This window comes from Peromyscus maniculatus, chromosome 20 (genome assembly GCF_049852395.1).
Source record: "Peromyscus maniculatus bairdii isolate BWxNUB_F1_BW_parent chromosome 20, HU_Pman_BW_mat_3.1, whole genome shotgun sequence".
NCBI lineage: Eukaryota > Metazoa > Chordata > Mammalia > Rodentia > Cricetidae > Peromyscus > Peromyscus maniculatus.
The window spans coordinates 40794121-40813849 of record NC_134871.1 but is presented as its reverse complement, the minus strand read 5'-3'; the positions used below and the strand labels follow the sequence as shown (position 1 = coordinate 40813849).

The 19729-nt window shown below is 41.7% G+C and overlaps 1 protein-coding gene across 2 annotated transcripts in view; it reads left to right on the top strand.

Moving 5' to 3' along the window:
- The window catches only part of Fam135b (family with sequence similarity 135 member B), a 284289-nt gene that overhangs the window by 224211 nt on the left and 40349 nt on the right, over nt 1–19729 (top strand). For both annotated transcript variants that reach the window (XM_042264605.2, XM_042264606.2), the window contains exons 8-9: nt 11446–11599; nt 14385–14434. In XM_042264605.2, the coding sequence (XP_042120539.1) occupies nt 11446–11599; nt 14385–14434 (204 nt within the window). The remainder of the gene's footprint in view (nt 1–11445; nt 11600–14384; nt 14435–19729) is intronic.

Below are 19729 nucleotides of genomic sequence, written 5' to 3'. Positions count from 1 at the left end.
AAGTCTACAGGAAAATCACTTCAAAGCAGGGTGAGATCAGACCTAAATCTGTGATCTCAAGGGCAGTAGAAGGTGCAGAGGGGCCATCACTCCTTCCTATCGACAAGGAGTTACAGCCCACTCAAGGCTGCTGCCATTTCCCTATTCCTAAGATAGCTCATTCGTTGACCTTCCATGATTTATCGACTTTCATTGTATTTGACTATAGTCCTTTTCTTTTGCTTAAGCTGATCTTTTCCCACTTAAATACACACATGGAAATTTGTAAGGGGGATGAAATCCCTCCATTTCTGATCCTTAGTGAGCTAAAAATCCAATTCTAAGAGCTGTCAGATGCAAAAGTCATCCATTATGATGAAATATATATATATATATTCAGTATATATTCAGATTGAATCAGAGAGTTATAATATTTTCCTTTAAATCAGAACCTTCCTTCTAGCAAGAATGTAAATAAAAAGACGTTCTTCAAAACGATGTTTGTGGTCTTAGGATGATCTGACAACTAAATTACTTGTTTGAGTTGAAGTCATTCTCAATTAGATTAAATATTAAGAATCCCACTTCCAACAGCTAATAAAATCACTGGCTGTCATGGCATTTAGGGAATTGCTTTTAATGAACAAATGAAAGAAAAATACAGAGAATCAAAGAGAGGAAGCTGGAAATGTTTCCATAGGTAGATTCAGCTCTGTCAACTGTAGATTGTTAATTATTGCCTACACTGCAATGTTGTACTGACATCAGTCTCCTTAATTAAAGCATTTACTGTCCTCAAGGCCACTATTGATACTCCCATTTATAAAGTGGTCAATAAATATCATTTGTGGTCCTATGTATTAGGGTCTATGTATCAGATCAGGGCTCTATCTACAATAATGAAGAGATCTAGGTAGAAAGCAGCAACATCTGCAAGACTCTGGGGAAATGGGTTCGAATTCCCCCTTACTTCCTCCTGCTGTGCCCAGTCCAGAGCAGGAAAGGGGAAATTATTTGTGAAGTGTGTTTGCGGCCCGATGGCCAGCATCATCACTTTACCTGTTGGATCCTTGTGTTATTCTCTCTTTGTGTTGGCTTTTCCTGAGGCCATCCCTCTGACCATAGCTGTGAGTTGGGCTGCCTGTGCTACCTGTGGCTCTCCCCAAGACAAACAGCTATTCTTTGGTGCATATTCTTTGTGAGACTCCCCAGGGGACCTGTCATGTGATCCTTGCTTGCCTGCTCCTCATCATATCAGCAGTGCTCTTTTGTTGTGGAGACCAGATGGCATAGCTACATTGCCTGTGGATATACAGTGACATGCCACGTAGGAAGGTACTCATTGTCATCATCAGAGGACCAGCAAAGATTCAAGCAATGCCAACTAACACCAAAATCAGTAAACTCAATACAGAAAGGCTGCAATGCAGTATACAGACAGCAAAACAATGGTCATATGATCTTATACCACATGCATACACAGAAACTTAAACTATGTGGTAATATTCGGATGAAATATGGCCATCAACATGACTCAGCATTACTTAAAATTTGCTCAGATTATTTTCAGTCTATTAATTTTGATTTAAAAAAAAGCTTTTTTGGGAATTCTTTATTCCTGCATTGTCTGTGAGATCTAGCATGCTGTTTCAACATCCAACAAGAGGTTAATAATGATACAAATCTTGTAGAGTTTATTCAAAAGCCCTAAGCAAAGTATGATTTATTTTGTGCTAATAATATTTATTATTTTGGTTTCTATGATTGCTATCATTATGTGACTATTATCCAGACAAGCTTTGAGCTGGTTTTTGGTAGAAGTTATTTAGAATGGGAACAGAGGATCTGTGGTCTCTTCTATGGCTTAATGATATCTCAAGGTGCTTTTTTTTCTACAGAAATCCAGAGGTGGCCAGTGTTATTGCAGAGTCTTCCTCAGTGAAGATGGGTTGGTACTGGGTGGAAATGTGGTCTCTGGTATTAGGCATCCCACATTCATGTAACAGTTACGTCCATACTGGGGACCAGTTTGGAGACAGATGAGCTCCTTCTGTTTTTCTATACCACAGTCAAATAAACTCCCCATATTCTATGTGTCTTAAGTTAGGAGACCCATCAGAACCTACCTGAGAGTGTATGCCTCTGGTACCAGAACATACATTATGTTCTTAATGCTGTTCAGCTCTAATCTACTTTCCAGATCTCCTACAAATTGGGTCACATGTACAAAGACCACTAAGAGTGTCATGGAGAGAAATAAAGAACACATTCACACAATAAGCCTCAGACCTCACCATTAGACAGTAACTGTAGATGATAATTGTTGTTGATGATGATGATATAAAATCACAAAAGTGTACAAACATTGGCTCATTAAGTCACTGGACTGACCTCATCAATTGTCCAGTATAAAGACACACAATGGCCACAGTGTCTCTAGGCATGGACACAAGAGAAGACTATAAAGACTCACAGTTCTGCAGTGAGTATGATCTTGGAAGGAACTTCAGGGGCTTGGAGTAGACTTTGTTGGGCTCTTAATAAGTTATATAACTAATCCTATTTATCTGATGTCTGTTTCTTCTTGCTGCTGCTATTTTCAGTAACTCTGTCCACACTGTCTTGTCTCTCAGTTCAGAAGCTACCAGTCAACTTCAGAACTGTGAGTCCGGTGAGCATAGACTATTCCTTTGTGGAAAAGCACTTGGCCTTAAGCCAGGCATGGTTTGGAAGTCCAACTTAGTAATTGTGAGACTGGAGTCCTTTTACTCAATGTCTTCAGACCTATTATATGTCTGTAAATATTTTGCATGATGACAGCTATCTTAAGCATTAAAAGGACTAGCAGTTGTGACCAGTGGGAAGCCAGAATCACAGAGGAGAAAAACTGGAGACTTTTAGCTAACATCTTTGGTTAAGAGAATACATGGATATTAAATTCTGTATGTTGCTACAGAGGTGTAATGGTAGTGGACACTATGGAATCCCTTGAAGAATGCCTTCACTTGCAAGACAGGGAATTGCCCATTGCGCCATATAAACCCATTCATACGCTGATCTATCTGTGAAACCTAAGGTCTCCTGTAAATAGAAGAAATATGTTTTAATTTGGAGTAATACATACAGAGGTTGTTTTTTTTTTTCCTTCATTGGTAGTCACTCATGCCTACTGAGGATATTCAGTCATATGATTGAGGAAGTACTTAGTGAGATTATCTTAATTTGTTTTTTGTTGCTGAAAAAAATTTGGGAAGGAAATGGCTTCTTTTAGCTCACAGTTCAAGGCACAGTTTATCATAGTGAGGAAGTCAAGGTCAGAATAGCTTAAAGTAACTGTTAAATCATCCAGTCAAGAAGCAGAGAACAATGATGCATTCTAGTACACAGCTCCCTTTCTTCATTTTATACAACCCAGGATCTCACATAATGTATGTTATTGTCCGTATTTCAGATGGCTCTTTCCCCATCTGTTATTATGATCAAGATATAATCCCACACAGGCATGCCCAGAGGCCCTTCTCCCAGGGGATTCTCGAGTCTGTCAAGCTGCCAATTAGCACCAACCATCCGAGAGACCTCAGCAATGTGTGTCTGGCAGAGACGACATTGGAATCTGGAAAGGAAAAGTGATTTTTCCCAAACAACAGCTAGTTTAACAAGAAGATGAAGCTATCAATAGGGAGATTTCTTCTCTTTGCCACCGATGGAACAGGTTTCCTCTTTAAAGCTGAACCTTGACCTGGTGAGAAAGTCAACTCAATTACTTCTTGTGTCTGTGAACACAGGCAACTGTCCAAACTGAACAAACTACTAGAAGAGGAATTTCAGAGTCAAGCTCTGAGTAGGTAGACTTTCAGTGCTAGCTCACTCCCAAATTCTTAACCTGCTGCTTGCCTGGCCTGACAACTGGCAAAATTACTTCCTGCCCTACAGATGGGGTGTAAATAAGGAGACATATTTTATTTCTTTGTTATGTGTGAGGTCCACCCTCCAATACTGGAAAAAGTGGAAGGCTAGGAGATGAGCCACATTTTATTCACTCCAGGCAAAAGCCATATGATAGACAACAAACAAGTCAGGCAGCTACATGCAGGTGCCTAGGCACAGGCTAGCACACATAGACTGAACAAAGGTGAGCATAGACATACATGCAGATCGGCATACATGCCTCATGCCTCATGGAGGTAGACACACAAGCTAAAGGCGTGTGCCCGCACACACACACACATACACACACACACACACACACACACACACACACACACACACACACACGAGGTGGGCTGGTTAAAGACCAAAGGCACTCAACTCTGACCTCAAGGACATATTTATGCAAAATTCACACAAAAGTAGCATTCTGCCAAAAATAGTTTTTCAACTGATTACATCACTAATTACTTTGGAGTTTCTCAGATGTCCAGTGTCAATCATTTTATGCAGACTCATAGCCCCATAGTGTTCAGAATTAGCCATGTTGAATCATGCTGGATATCCAGATCAGCGACATGTCCAGTATAGGCCTCTGTTCCCAACACCACGAGAACTGAGTCACTACTGTGGATAAAACTATTAAATAATACAGGATGTCTCATAAAGGACCAATAATAAGCAACTTGTTAATGATGTTTTGCCCATTGTTCTTGCTGGTTTCTACTAGTACAAATGTAATAACAATATAAAAGTCAGTGAATTACCGGAAGGAGGAACATAAGGCCCTAAACGTCTTATCAGCCACACAGCTGCTGTGTGAGAGATGGTCACAAAGCAACTACTAGCAGGTTTTTGTGCTGGTAAAACTTAACTTTTGGTGACACAACCCAAGATTAAGGACATAAGGAAGGACTTACTTTGACTCATGGTTTCAGAGGTGTCTGTTGTCATCTAAGTCTTCATGTTTCTGAGCTGTATGAGACAGAACTTCACAGTGAAGGAGCATGGTAGATCACAGTTGCTCAGTTTGTGACAGTAGGAAACACAGTTAGCAAAGGTCTAGGGTGAGACACAGCCTTCAACACATGACTCTAGCACTGTTGCTTCCATCCAGGCACTAGACCTCATGGTTATACCACCTCTCGGTTGTCCATCAATGTTTGAATCCATCAATGAATGGAGCACTGATTAGATCAAGGCCCTCCTGATTTGAAAATGATTGGAAAAAGCACAGGGACAAATAGCCAAACTAGTGGAAACACATGAACTATGAACCAGTAGCTGAAGAGCCCCCATGGAACTGGATCAGGCCCTCTGGATAAGTGACACAGTGCATTAGCTTGAACTATTTAGGAGGCCCCCAGACAGTGGGACCAGGACCTGTCTTTAGTGCATGAGCTGGCTTTTTAGAACCTAGGGCCTATGCTGGGACACTTTGCTCAGCCTTGGTGAAGGGAGCAGGGGACTGGACCTGCCTGGACTGAATTTAGAAGGCTGAGCTGAATCCTCAGGGGAGTCCTTCCCTTGGAGGAGGTGGGAATGGGGGTTGGATTGGGCGATTGGGTGGGGGTAGGGTGGGGGGAGGGAGGACAGGAAAATCCGAGGCTCATATGTAAAATTAAATTAATTATAAAATTAAAAAAATACAAAAAACAAAAAAAGAAAACCCTTGGGGCATGACCTTACAGAACACTCAGAAGTGTGATTTCTTAATCTCCTGGGTGTCCTCGATCCTGTCAATATGATGATCAAGGTCAACTATCACAACATTCTAGGTCAAAGTCTGATTGAACACACAATTCTGTTTTAAATAAATATATAGAATACTAACACCATTCCATGTATGTATTTTCACATAATCATAGCAACAAAGTCACTGATATATCTTCATAAAAGAGCTTACTTTCATGGGAATGCTTATTTCAAAATTTATTAATATTTAATATAAATAATATAGTCAATATTTTAAAAAGAGATCAATAATAATGATACATAAAACACTGTTGAAGGATCACTTATCAAAGTGTACATGCAATTCATATTAAGCCTGAGCAAGCCTGAACAGCATTATCATTCCAGTGTAAAATTCTGGTTCACATCCATAAATTGTTAAAATCCCACAGTTCTGAAAGAGGACAAGGATAGGATCTTAACTAAAGTTTAGGTTAGAATTTAAGAGACAGGTGTATTCTCACCAGGTCCATGGTGTCTTGAGCTACCATGACCCATACAGGATGCCCTGGACACTCCAGCATTTGGCTACTCTATGTATACAGTGGCGACCAATGTGCTGGATGATTCCAGTTCAAACAGTGCAGTGTTTCTACTTTGGATGTGTCTAGGCAATGTAGAGAAAGGTCAAGGTGGTTAGCCAACAAAGAGGTATATGAGGGACTACAGAAGGCTTGTACTGCATATTACCTTGAATGCCACACCCAAAGAATTTGTAGTTTGACTTGTAAATGGTGGGTGATGGGAAAAAATAAAAAAACAGCATATGTGGTCTATGACTGCAGACCAAAGGGGAGCTCAGAGCAAGGAGACCTTCTTTTAGTAATTTGATGGAGCAATGAAGACAACTAAAACTAGCTCAGAGAGTAGACAATGCCAGAGGTAAACTCTAAGAGTTTGCAGCAGATTCTCGAAGTCGTAAAGAAGCTTGCAACCCAGAACTTCCTGCCTTTCTTGGGTGTAAGATCCAGGAGTGAAGACCAGGGGGAAAAGAAGTGAAGGTTACACATGGGAGACATAATCAGCTGGTTTCAGATGCCTCTGTGAATCTGGCAAGAAGCCCAATCGGAAGTGTGCAATGCAGAGATCTGGAGCCCAGCACTATACTTAGATGGATCAGTATACATTTGAGAGGTGTGTATACACAGGTAGGATCCAGAGCTCACAAAATTATGTTTGACTTTTCTATAGTCTGGTAGGTAATAAATGTCATTCAAAGTAAAACTTGAACATCTGATCAGTTAACTAGATACCACACATTGCTGCTCTACCCACTCCCAACATTGGGAAATTTGTGCTTCTGATACTAATGGACAAACTCTACCACATCGTTAATGGGATACTAATCCATAAGCAGAGAGATATTTGCACATATCTGCAAGTTAATAATGGAGACCTGTTGAGCTGGTCTTAGTTATTCGGTTTTAGTGGGTTGATTGGTAGGCTGCATTGTCTGTGGGCATGCTCATGAGTCCATCAGGAACTGAGTCCTCGCGTATGTCCAAGTGTCTTTTCACCAGGTACTGACTCAACATTTTACCTGAATGCCCTCATCTGCTCTCTAATCGCAGTTCTGTGATGCCTGTATTGTGTGTGGCCCCTCTTTGTAGATGATGTTCCTGCAGTACTAAGATTGACAGCACTCTATCCAAGGTGACAGTAGCAAAGAATCAAACCAAAATCTCAGACAGCAAAGTTGTTTCCTCTGTTGCCTTTTCCAAGGACTCCATTTCACTTCTATCCACCTGTATGGATATTTCCTACTTACACAGGATTTAAGTCATCCATGGAAAGGAAGCTACAGCTGTCTTTTGTTGTGTATCTACCTGTGGACAGAGTCCAGACCAGGGGATGTGAGTCCATGTATTGACTGGAAATTTGCATGCCTATTTGATTCCTCTTTCACTATTTATAGATTTCAATCCAGATTTAGAAAAGTTGGCTTCTAAGTGCTTTCCCTTATACTTTGAATACTTCATGAAACTCTGATGGAGGGATACTGGCTTTTCTACATACACATGGGCTCTGCAGGCCTACAGAGCTTGCTGTGTGATTTTTGTACATTATGTTGTCACATAATGTGACACCTTGTTAAGTTTATGGACAATGGATTTATTTGGGGATTATTTTTGAAATAATACTTTCCAGCCAGTTTTCAGTATAGCTGCTTAGATTAGTGTTTAGATGCCTTACCCATCTCCATAATGATAATGAATCTGCCTTATGAAGAGTCACCAATTTTTTTGTCTTTCTTAAAACATCCATAAGACATTGAGGCCTAATTTAAAATTCAAACTTACAAAACAGAGACTGTCATATTCTTCCTCATTCTTCAGCTCCCAAAGTCCCTTCCACTCCTTCTTCTGAAATGTTCTGTTACATAGATATTACATTTGCACTCAAGATGTCAGTTCAGTAGTTGTGACTGCCTCTGTGGAGTTTGCAATAATAACCAAAACAAAACAAAAACAAAAGCCTACCACCCCCATCACCACCACCACCAACAACAACAACAAAAGTAAAAGAGAGGATGATGTGAGGAAGGGTAGGAGGAAGATTGAATGGATTTGTGGGGGAGGGGAGTAAGAGAGGAGTAGAGAGAGTAGCAGAGTGGACATGTGAATGTGATCATAGCAGATTGCATTTAAGAAGTGCCACATTATTAAGAATTAAAAATATAAAATGGAAGCCAAACTTAGCAGATTTCCAGAATTCTTTACCCTCTTCATTAATTTCTGGGTTGCTTTTCAAAAGAAGACCATGGTGGTAAGAGGATGGAATTTTGAGAAGGAGGAAGGACAGAAAAATGCATTCTCAGGACTGTCAGGAGCATCATGACTACTGTATCTGATGCCTCTATAATTCCTTCCTGCTTTTATTGCTGCTTGGTCACAGAAAATGAAGACAATGGGGGACTTCTGTGTTAAGGCCTCTGTCAGAGCAGGTAGACCTCTGCTGAGCATCTGTTCTTGGACAGGTGCAATTCTCGGCACTTCCCCTCCCCCACTGCCACATCCTCTCTCTGAGTATGCACCCAGACAAAGATCTTTTGCTTTAATATAGGCTCAAAAAGCTATTACTGCCACTGGAAAGCAGAGTGACTTCATCTGGGGCCTTTAATTCTTTGAGCCTCAGTCTTTTGATCTATGGAATAGAAATATGGAAATAGGTGTTCTTGTGACTTGGGCTTTGGTCTGATCCAAAAGAACTCTAAGTCACATTGCTATAAAAGAAAAACTAGAACTATTCCGATCATTCTCCACCTAATGGGCATGTCTATACATGTTGTAAAATATACGTACATGCAATAAGTGCACATAACTGTGTAAATATACATATATGTATGTGGATGTTTTCTAGAAAGATCTATAATAATTTTACTGGACACTGAAGAATTGCATGTTATGTTTGGCGATACTAAATTTTATTTTCCTTTTTCCAAATCTGTATTCAACTTTAAAAAGAGGAATGAGAGTACCTAGTTACAGAACTAGTTAGAGATCAAATGAGATCAACACAATGGAGCTGTCTTTGGGGCTCATTAGACAGGATTTCCTATTGCTCTATGGTCCTGGGAAGTCTAACATACTCCCTGCTGTACACAAGCTCTTCTGGTCTTTCTACAACTGTGCTGGCTACTTTGTGTTCAGTCTGAATGTAATATGAGAGATAACAAACATAAGCAAATAGGCGATCCTGAGAGTTGGGCTGAATTTTCTGAGTAAATTTCTTGATTCCAAATCACTTTTTTTGTTATTCTTTAACAAAAGATTTTTATTATACTGATATTACTTAACATATAAGAATCATAATTAAGGGTATGCAGCATTTATTCTTGGCAAGCAATAGCTGGAAAGCTTTCTTTCCTGTAGAGCTAATATTAATGGTAATCTACTTAGCTTTCTGTCAGCTCTTTCCATGATGAGAGGTAACTTTTTACAAGTATATACGAGATTTAAACCAGTACACTGAGGACAAAGGTTCACCTAAGGAAAACAGAGATGACTTATGGCAGAATATAGACTCTTGGGGAGGGACTGCTCATCCTGAGCCAGTCAATTTTATCCTCTCTTTATTTCAGTGTTCTACCATAGCCTAAGCCAATTTGCACTGAGTAATTAAGACATCCTTCTGTTTGATTCTTTATTTCTATTATGGTTTTAGACAATGCATTTCATTGTCCATATGGCATTCTTAACACTCTTTATAAAATGTCAATCAATATATTTTAAGTCCTTGTTGCCATCCTTTTATAATTTATTAGAAAAAAACCGTACTATTCTTGGAATTGTTTAATTATGTTACCTCCTTAAATTCCAATTTCATCTCTATCATTTCTACTCAGCACTGCAACATGCGTATAAGCTACTCTCATGACTTGTTGTTATCCTTGCAAAATTTTTCTTTTAAGTTCAAATTAGAAAGACCAGCCAGCCTCATAATAAAAGGCAAGGTTATAGAAGTCAGGAAATAAAGGCATTGGTAAGTGGATACTGTAGCAGAGGTATTTGTAGTAGCCATGAAGATATAGTGTTCAGGTTCTGCCTCCATCCTGAGCCAACCCTTTCATGCTGGAGATGTGGGGGGGGGGCAACTACTAATGGCTGCTCTAGAAAGAGCTCCTTACGCAAGGTCTCATATCTTTCCCTGAGGTGGCTCATACTCGAGTGTTGATTTGTCATCGACTTGCTAGACCAATTCAGCCCGCTTAGTTAGCAACAAGAACAGAGACAAAGTGGGATAGGAAGCTGCCATACTCACCACCCACACAGACACACCCACTGAAGCAAGAGGGATGATGCCACCCCTCCCAGCTGAATCTTCCTCCAGAATGGGCAAGGCAGCAGCAGGGAACCATGAAGAGCCAGTGCTTGCTTCCACTGTGGCCAAGAGGGAGAATGTGAATGAGGTGGCGGGGTGTGTAATGCCACCAAATATTTTTACCACTCAGTATCTTCAGTTTTCCACTGTCCACATCCCACTCCGTGATTCCTTTCTCTGCTCTTAGAAAAAAATATATCCTTTGATTCACTCTGGAATATCTTTCTCTCGGGCTGGAAAGAGAAACAAATTGTGTTATTAAAGATAAACAAAACTGTCTTGTTCATACTTTTCCCTCGCATTGAGCTGACTGTGGACTTAGGCATTTTCTTGTTGCACAAACCAAATTGTCTTTCTACCAATTCTATAGCCTCAAACAGATTCCACTGTGAAGAGCCTTCTCCTACCTGGGCAGACTCAGAGCTCTTGTTCAGCACATCAGCACTGAGGACTCGACCTCATGCTTCCTTAAAATTTAATTACAGTTTTATTCTCCCTTTGTAGCACCATCTACTGCTTGCCTATCTGTTCTAATAATCTTCCTAATCCTCCCGCCACCCATGTAAATGATTCCACTTCTGTCCCCCTACCTCTTCTACAGTGTGTCCTTTGGGAATCAGGGAAAGTGACTTCTAAAAGGATAATAGTCAGTGGTCACAAACATTCTCGGTGGGAGCATTGTCAGTTTTACCTGTTTCTTTGTCATCATCGTCTACCATTGCTTTTAATACTATAACTATTAATATCTTAACTTGAACATGATATAGCAGAGGTATGGCATGCCTGTGGTTTTTCCTACTTGGCATGGATACAGAAGAGACTCAGACTCAGCCAGCTTTCTTTCTGAAGTCTTCATATTATCTAAGAACCAGACCTGCTGTCCCAAAGCCCAAAATAGTCTGTGAATGTTGGGTGGAGGAGAGGGGCTCTGTGAAGCCAGGGTGAGGTAGAGATGCCTCAGCTCTATTTCTTTTGTCTCTTCAGGGAAGCTTCTATGTCCCCTCAGAGAACTGCATACAACATGCACACAAGTGGCATCGGGACCTCTGTCTTCTGCTCCTCCATGCCTATCGGGGCCTCCGACTCTACTTCCTGGTCATCATGAGAGACATTCCTGAGCTGCCCACCATGGAGCTGGGTAAGGGGATGGAAAAAGAAAGTCTCATGCCAGGTGCTGACATTGTATTTGGGAGCACAGATGGATAAAAGGTGGTATCCTTTTACAAAGGTCAGGGTGAAAACATGTTTGGTCCTTCAAGTCTTTCTGGGCTTTACCTCATTGTATTAAGAGAAACTCTTTAGAAGGACAAATGTAGTGAGAAAACATATGAATGCCCCAAGACAGCCACTCATTCATTTATGGATCAAATATTTCTTGAACAGCCACCACACATCCTGTTCAATAATGTTAAGTTGTTTTTGTTAGAAATAATCTTGGTATTATACAAAGGGACATACAAAGCAAAAATATCTCATACAGGTGATTTAAAAACAAAAACAAAAACAAAAAACAGGTTGTTCCAGAACCCAAGCTGGGCTAGCAACATACCAGGACCACCACAGCTCTTGTCTGTCATTGCTGAAATAGGTGATGACTGAACCTCACCTCATTGGTAGAAGCTCAACTACATAATCTAAAGTGATTGTCTAATCAAGTAAAGGGGAAGAAGGGCATGGGAAGGGGAAGATTTTTGAGTCCTTTAGTCCTTTACAGACTACCAACTACCACTGAATAACACACACACACACACACACACACACACACACACACACACACACACTTTCTAACATTTTCTAGAATAATATTCAAGGTTAAAGCCTTTTTTAATTAAGATGCAATTATAGAATTGCAATTTATAAACATGTATAACAGCCTTACAAAAGAGAGTTACAGCTATAGAAAACAATCATGTGCACATGTATATTAACACACATATGGCCATTCATATCCATTATATTTGTGTTTATCTAACTATCCCCTGGTCTATCCTGTGAAGGGTTCTGGAAACCTGCAGTGGCATGCTGTATTTTGGTTATGGTGACAAAGAGACTGTTTTTCCAAAATGAACATCATGGAGATGAGTGAGCCTCAAATCCCTCTAGAGTGATAAATAAGAGAAGTCAAACACAGGAAGGAATACGACTACTGAAAGTCATACAGCACAGCTATATGTAGCTGTGCCAGAAGCCCTGAGATCTTGCTCTGGCTGCCTGTGGTAGGGTGCTTCAGTCCTGTCCCCCTCCTTTACAAAGGTTCTGCTCAAAGTCCTTTGGATCAGAGGCTCAACCCAGAGCCTAGGATTCAAGGACAATGCACATTTCAATGTCAGAATTCCACTGAGTGCTTACTTCTTTGTCTCTTCCTCTGGATACCAACTTCTGTGAGAACCATATCATTTGGTAGTGTCTGTGGCCTGTGTATTAAAAGTTGATTGCATGACAATGATATATTTGCAAGTTTCTTTTTACCATCAGATTGTGGGGTTGGTGAGAGCTGGGTCCCGCTCAGATTCCTTAGGCTCTGTCTCTAGTCTCCAGAGCAAAGGGGTATTTGTGGTCCTTACATTGGATTTCAGAGCCTCTTGTCATCTCTTTTCATCTGTCATGATACATGGCCAAGCCAGTGCCTGGGTCGTTGAATATGCACTCTTTGACTTGGATGTTTTCAGAAGCCGATCTTACAAAGGCTATCACCAACTACCAACTACACAGAGGACTCAGGCTGTGACTCTTTAGTAGAGCACTCACTTTGCATATGTTAAACCTTAGGTTTTACCTCAGCTCCACAAAAGCCAAGCAAAAAGTTAGTACAGAATCAGAGCTAGTTACGTAACTCAAAAGAAAGTGGACTTTATTCAGAGGCAATTAGCAATAGAAACTTTTGTTACCTAAGAGAACCAAGGTTCTTTATTCACTCAAATATTCTTCAACATATTTTTGTTGAGCATCTTCTGTCCACTGGGCATTGTGCTGGACACTTAGGATACAGTCCTGTTCAAGAGGAACAAAGTCTACTGTACTGTTGGGTCGTGGACCTGACAAATGGGTAGGTCAGCAGGGCACAGAGGTACTAAGGAATTTCTTGTGTTGTCCTAGACAGTACAACAGCAGGCAAATGATTCCTTGGCATTAGGGGGCTAGGAGAGGGTTCAAACACTTTCAAAACTCTGACCATTAAATCACAAAAAGTTGGCAGCCACTGGTTCAGGCAAACAAGCTGACACATAGCAGGCTGCACTGTGGGTGGCTTGGATGGTTATGATGCTCATTAGCGGTGTGGTCCCTGGAGCATAAAGTCTACTCAGATCTGCCTGCCACTCCACTTCCTTGAGCTTCTGACTTTTCAGCTCCAAGATGGAGAACAAATTCATATTCTCTATTACAAAATATACATTTGTGGGAGTTTCTCTCTCTCCCTCCCTCTCCTTTCCTCCCTCTCTCCCTCCCTCCCTCCCTCTCTCCCTCCCTCTCTCCATCTCTCTCTCTCTCTCTCTCTCTCTCTCTCTCTCTCCCCCCCTTCTCTCTCTCTCCCTTCTCTCTCTCTCTCTCTCTCTCTCTCTCTCTCTCTCTCTCTCTCTCTCTCTCTCTCTCTCTCTCTCTCTGCATGCATACATGCATCTGGAAAAGCATAAAAAAATACAGACTCATTTAGGGCACACAAAGTGCTAGACACACTAAGGGGTCAATTCAATTGTACCTTATAATTCCACCCAGTAGTGGATTTCCTCTTGTACTCAATCTGTGGTGTCAAATGAGGTTGATTCTCTCCAATGTCTGACTAGCAGAGTCCTCTGGAGTTGCCTTTGTCTCCCTTTCTCTGACTTTACAATTTAGAGCATGGCATTTAGGCCTCTCCTTTCCTTAGCAAGTGCAGCATTTCCATGGGGTCTGTTTAATTGTGTGGTCCTTGTTCTTCCTTCTAGAGGCCCTCGCTGTTGAAGAAACACTCTCTCAGCTGTGCTCAGAGTTACAGGTAATTCCCGCGCTGACCCTGAGTCTGAACAGATGGAAGTACTTACAATACTGGACCGAGCTAGTTTTGCCTGCCACACAGCATGCCAGTTACTGAAGTCACAGTTTTTTTCCCAATGAGAAAAAGTGATTTCACAGGTACCAAAGTATGGGGATAGGCCTGGCCTCCAATCTGCCTCCCTGGGGAAAGACCTGGAAGGTTTTGTGGCATAAACAATGAAGGTGTCCGAGGCCATGTTGGACAAGATGACTGACAATGAGGAAAACTAATCATATTTTGAACATGTACAAGGAACTTAATGGTTGTTCATAGGCAGAAGGTTCAGGAATGGCAGTCTTAGCATTGCATGTAGGTGGGGTTTGCAGATGTCCAAAGGTTATGCATCCAACACTATGCACATTCAAGTGAAGGGGTTGATGGCTTCAACCTATTTAAGTAAGACAAAGCTACCTCTGGGTCCCTAAAAACATAATCATCCCAAATGGACCATAGGTCAGGGCACTGTTTGAAATGAAGCTAGTGATTAACATGTTTACCTCCGTGACCCCTGTAACCAGTGAACAGTGAACACTAAACTACAACCTGGTGATTAAGAGGACTTATTCACTGGGCTTCAAAAGAAAGAACATTTTATTCTTGGTTTTTAGGCTATAGTCAGGGAAGGAAAATGACTCCAGAAACTTGCAAAAGGAAAAAAAAATAGTAATTTCATATTGGAGACTTGGTTTCAACTTTATAAAGCAAACAACGGTTGTGCCCTTGGAGAGTGGGGGCAGTATGAATGTGCATCTGTTTGAGTCACCTGCTGTGATTTATTATCCCCGGGGCACTGTAGAGTGGGGCAACCATACTTCATTAATGTGGGCTAGGACCACTGTCCTTTCAATAGGAGAGGAATTTAATGTTTGAAGGAAGCTGATTGACTTGGTGAGTGACAGAGCTATTCATCACCAGAAGCTGGCCTCAAAAGAGACCTTTGTACCACAGTATTGATGAGTTGTTTAATCTTTATGAATTTTGGTTTTCCTATCCATAAAGCAGAAACAGGGGCTGAGGAGATGGCTCAGAGGATAAAGGCCCTTTGCCACCCAAGCATGAAGACTACACTTCAGATCTCCAGAACTCATAAGAAAGAATGGGACGGCCAGACCTGGTGGCTGCCTGTAATACAGTATCCCAGGGGCAAGCAGACTAGCTAGACAAGTCAGAGTTGTCATGCTCAGGGTTCAGCAAGAGACTGTCTCGATAAATAAAAAGTGATAGCCACCGAGAAAGTTACCCAATGTCAACTTTGGGTCTCTATAAGCATAAACATGCATGGGCACCTGTGCACATATGCATCTACCTATCCACATGCAAAGACATAAACACCACAGACAGAGGCAAAGAAATGCATCTGGTATTTGTTGGTCTCTCTTTCTTATAGCGAAAAGCATGGCACATGCCTGCCAGTTACCGGCTGATGTGTGATATGTACTACGTGAAACTTCCTCATTTAATCAATACAACAGTCTGTAAAATAAGAAATCTTATTATGTTTTGTGGAGAAGGGATTGGGAACCAGCTCACAGAGCTGAGTTCTTTTACCAGGGACACAAGGCTAGCAGAGCCACAAGTCCCCATGGGACACTCCCCAGCACAAAGCTACCATAAGAGACAAAACTGGTGACATGAAATAGAAGCAGAGTTTTGACCTTTGCACATGGGGCCTGGTTCAGGACACAGAATGCAGATAATGCTAACTTCAGGATTTTTGTCACAATCACGTGTCACTCTGGCTGGGCATTTCTCCTTCACCAAGCAGTTTCTGGCACTGTATGAGTTCTTGGAAGGCAGTGTAGTCAGTCAACCCCTCCCCTCTTTCTCTTTGACATTTTCATGAATGTCTCCTTAGGAACTATGGTACCCGTTGAAGAGGTGAAATTTGATTCATTTCAGCCAGAATTTTAAAGTTTCCATTACTTATGAGCCCCTGGGTCAGCTCTGGGGACTTACAGTGATTCTCACCCCCTGGATCACAAGGTTAGTGAAGGAGTCTATATTCACTCTTGGGCTTTCACTGATGAATAATCAATCCATGAACAGAATCGTATCTGGACAGAGATACTATACAAGGTGGCAGAACCCAGGTAGTGTGTCAGTAATTCTTTTCAGGATGAAGCAAGATCTTAGTGGGCTCTAACAAAGAAGCTAAATATGAAATCAAGGATTGAGCGAATACCAAAGCCTTGTGCTTTTGCACTAGGGCCATAATAGGGATCAGAACTGGGAGGGTCCCTGGTCCAGGTCTACAGGAGGGAGCAGAAGTCTCACCTCTGCAAGGAGGAGTTTGACTGAAACACCAGGGAGCAAGCCAAAGCTAATGATCAAGAAGCCTGAATGCCCCATTCATCATGGTGCCAGGATGAATTCTTCAAGTCAGTAGGAGTCATGAAGTCGGAGGATGGCACATCCTTTGGGGCATGTATAAAAAAATGAACTTCCAACATCTATGCATGAGGAATTGTCTCATCTCCATCAATTCTTTAATACTACCTGCATGCCCAACCATGTAGTTTAATTTGAACAGTGTCTGCCTAGAATCCAAAACAGGTCCCATAGGTTAAAGGCCCAGTCTTGCAACATTGCAATTTCTGGGACTCTCCTACTTTGACCAATCAGCTACCCAATGGAGGTTGCAATCCTAAGCTTTTCAAGTTAGACAGTTTCTTTTAATGGCTTAGAGAACTCAGGGTACACTTTTCTAATCATTGCCAGTCTGCTATAAAGGATATTACAAAGGGCACAAGTTAACAGCTAGATAAAGGATGCCTAGGTCAAAGTCTGAAAAGGAGGGCAAGAGTGGAGCTTCTGTTTCTTGAGTTGACTATACCAACTTCAGGCAGGTGGGTACATTCACCAGCCTGGGAACTCTCCCATCCCTGACTTTAAAGGTTTCTATACATTAGAAGCAGATCTAGGGCCCCAAGAAAATTATCACATAGTCCAACTTACTCCAGTAAGGCAAAACATTTCATTTCTACTGAAGGGTGAATATCCCGGACACATCAAGTAGGTGCATATCCACACTCAGTGAGGTCCTACCGGGTTATTATTCCTAATGCAAAGGTCCTCTTTGTCACTGAATTGGCAGAGCTTGGTCTCACACTCTTCCATGGCTATGTAAGTCAAACCTGAGTGGTGACAGGCAAAGAGCCATCCCAAGAAGACGATGAAACCCTGGACAAGTATTTTGATCTCAGGAAGTGCTGGCCCTGGAGGAGAAAACTCTGAATTTCTGCCAAATGGGTTCTTTACAATTTTTAATGAACTTTGTTTTGTATAATCCTTTGGTAGAAATGGCAGTACTAATTTTCCATATATGGAGGCTCCAGTATAGAGACGTGATTAGGTCCTTGGCATTGATGATTCATTCAATCCCCAAACACTTCTTTCCTTGAAATCTGGGGACAGTTCTCACCTCCTAACCATGAATTGTTTTTTGTTTGTTTGTTTTTCTGGCAGCAGCCTCTACACTATGGCTGGTTAGCGGTCAGTTAAAGCCATTTCATAACTTTGTTAGAATTTAGTAACAAAAGCTGCACACACTCCCATCTCTATGGAGTGTTTAGGGGTTTCAGGTGTTCCTTGCCAGGAACTGAAGACTGAAGTGCACCTTGTGATCTCCAGGAGGAAACTCGAGGTGGAAAGTGTGACTAGGCTTTTATCATAGTTACAACAACGAGGTGCCCAGAGCAACCTCTCAGCATCCAGGGACAGGACAGGAAGTGCTCACACACATTCATAATGACCAGTGGATACTAAGAAGTGGGGCTTCCTTAACGTCTCTGAGCTACTTGCAGCCATTGGATGAGATTACCAAACTTGACAAGGGTGCAGTGGCAACCTCCACTTGATAGTAGTGGCCTTGGTCCCTGGGACACCTTCATCTTTGACAATTTGGTCACCTCTGGTGACTACAGTGATCAAGGTGAGAGATTTGAAGGACAGAGCTGTCAGTAACTTCATCAGACGCATTTCCTAAGGAACACTGCTCACCTCCACCCCTTCCAGCAGAGTCCCAGATTGTGGGAAGGTTTTCGTGATTTTGCTTTTTTTAGTTCTCTGACAGTCTCACATGTGCATATAATTAATTTTATTCATTTTATCCTCTACTGTCCTTCCTCTTTCATGTCCCCCTCTTTCTCTGGCTGAAATTCTCTTCCCAAGTTCCTGTTCTGATTTCATGTCTTGTGTGTGTATGTGTGTTTGTGTGTATGTGTGTGCGCGCGCACAAACAAGCGTGTGTGTGTGTCCCACTGAATCCTGTAGTTCTTTTGCTGCTACAGGATTTATTTTGTAACCACAATCTGTTGCAGAATTTTATTTTGTAAGAAACCTAAGAAGTGATGGAGTGCAAGGTATCAAGGGTGGAGGGGTTGGGCCTTTTTCTGCTCCTTAATTTGTTTAATGGATTGACTGGCCTGAAGATTAAGTGGTAGAAATATTGCTGGGTATTCAGTTACCCTCCCAAATCAGAGCTGGGATTTGGTTAGAGATGAAACAGCGCCACCTCGTGGCAAATGATGAGCTGCAGTGAATGTATTTCTCTCAAGCCTTGCTGTTCATGGTGAAGTTGGATGTTTTCAGGTGATGAAGACATTGGAAAACCCAGATGTCTATAGCAGCAGAATGCTCCTGAAGCATCTTTATTTGGTGTGAGAAACTTAGAAAAGTTTAAAAGACACCTGTTTTGTGCTGACCACTGGCCCCTCAAAAATTCCCTCTGTACAACCGAGGAAGAGACCACCCAGCGCTTAATGCCTAGTGAGAAATTGGTTTGTTCTGAGATAGGTCAGGTTCTGCCCACATGGCCAGAGTAGAGTCAGGGAGTATAAGCAAAGGGCAGCAAAGCAGGGAGGAGGGAGGTCCTGGCTTTGGCAGGGAAGTTAAGGTGCCAATAGGAACAGGAGGAGAGTGTCGGATACCTGGGAGGGAAGGGTACTCCTCTCAGTAAAGGTAATAGCAGTGTGAAGTCCAGGTCACACATGAGCATGAACATGCATCCCAGCTTCACTGTGGCATGGAGAACATGGAAGCCAGATATAAATGGTAGACTGGAAATCTGGATGGGGGCCCATGCTGGGGAGATGCTGAGGGTCTTCCCAGAACAAACTAACCAAACAGGGTAGCATGCCCTTTACCAAGGCACTAAAGGGTCTTCTGACCCTTGCTAAGCAGCTCTTAGTAAGTAAGAAGTAAGCCTGGTTGTTAGGTTTTTCTTTTCTTTCTTTTTTTTTTTTCAGGACAGCAACA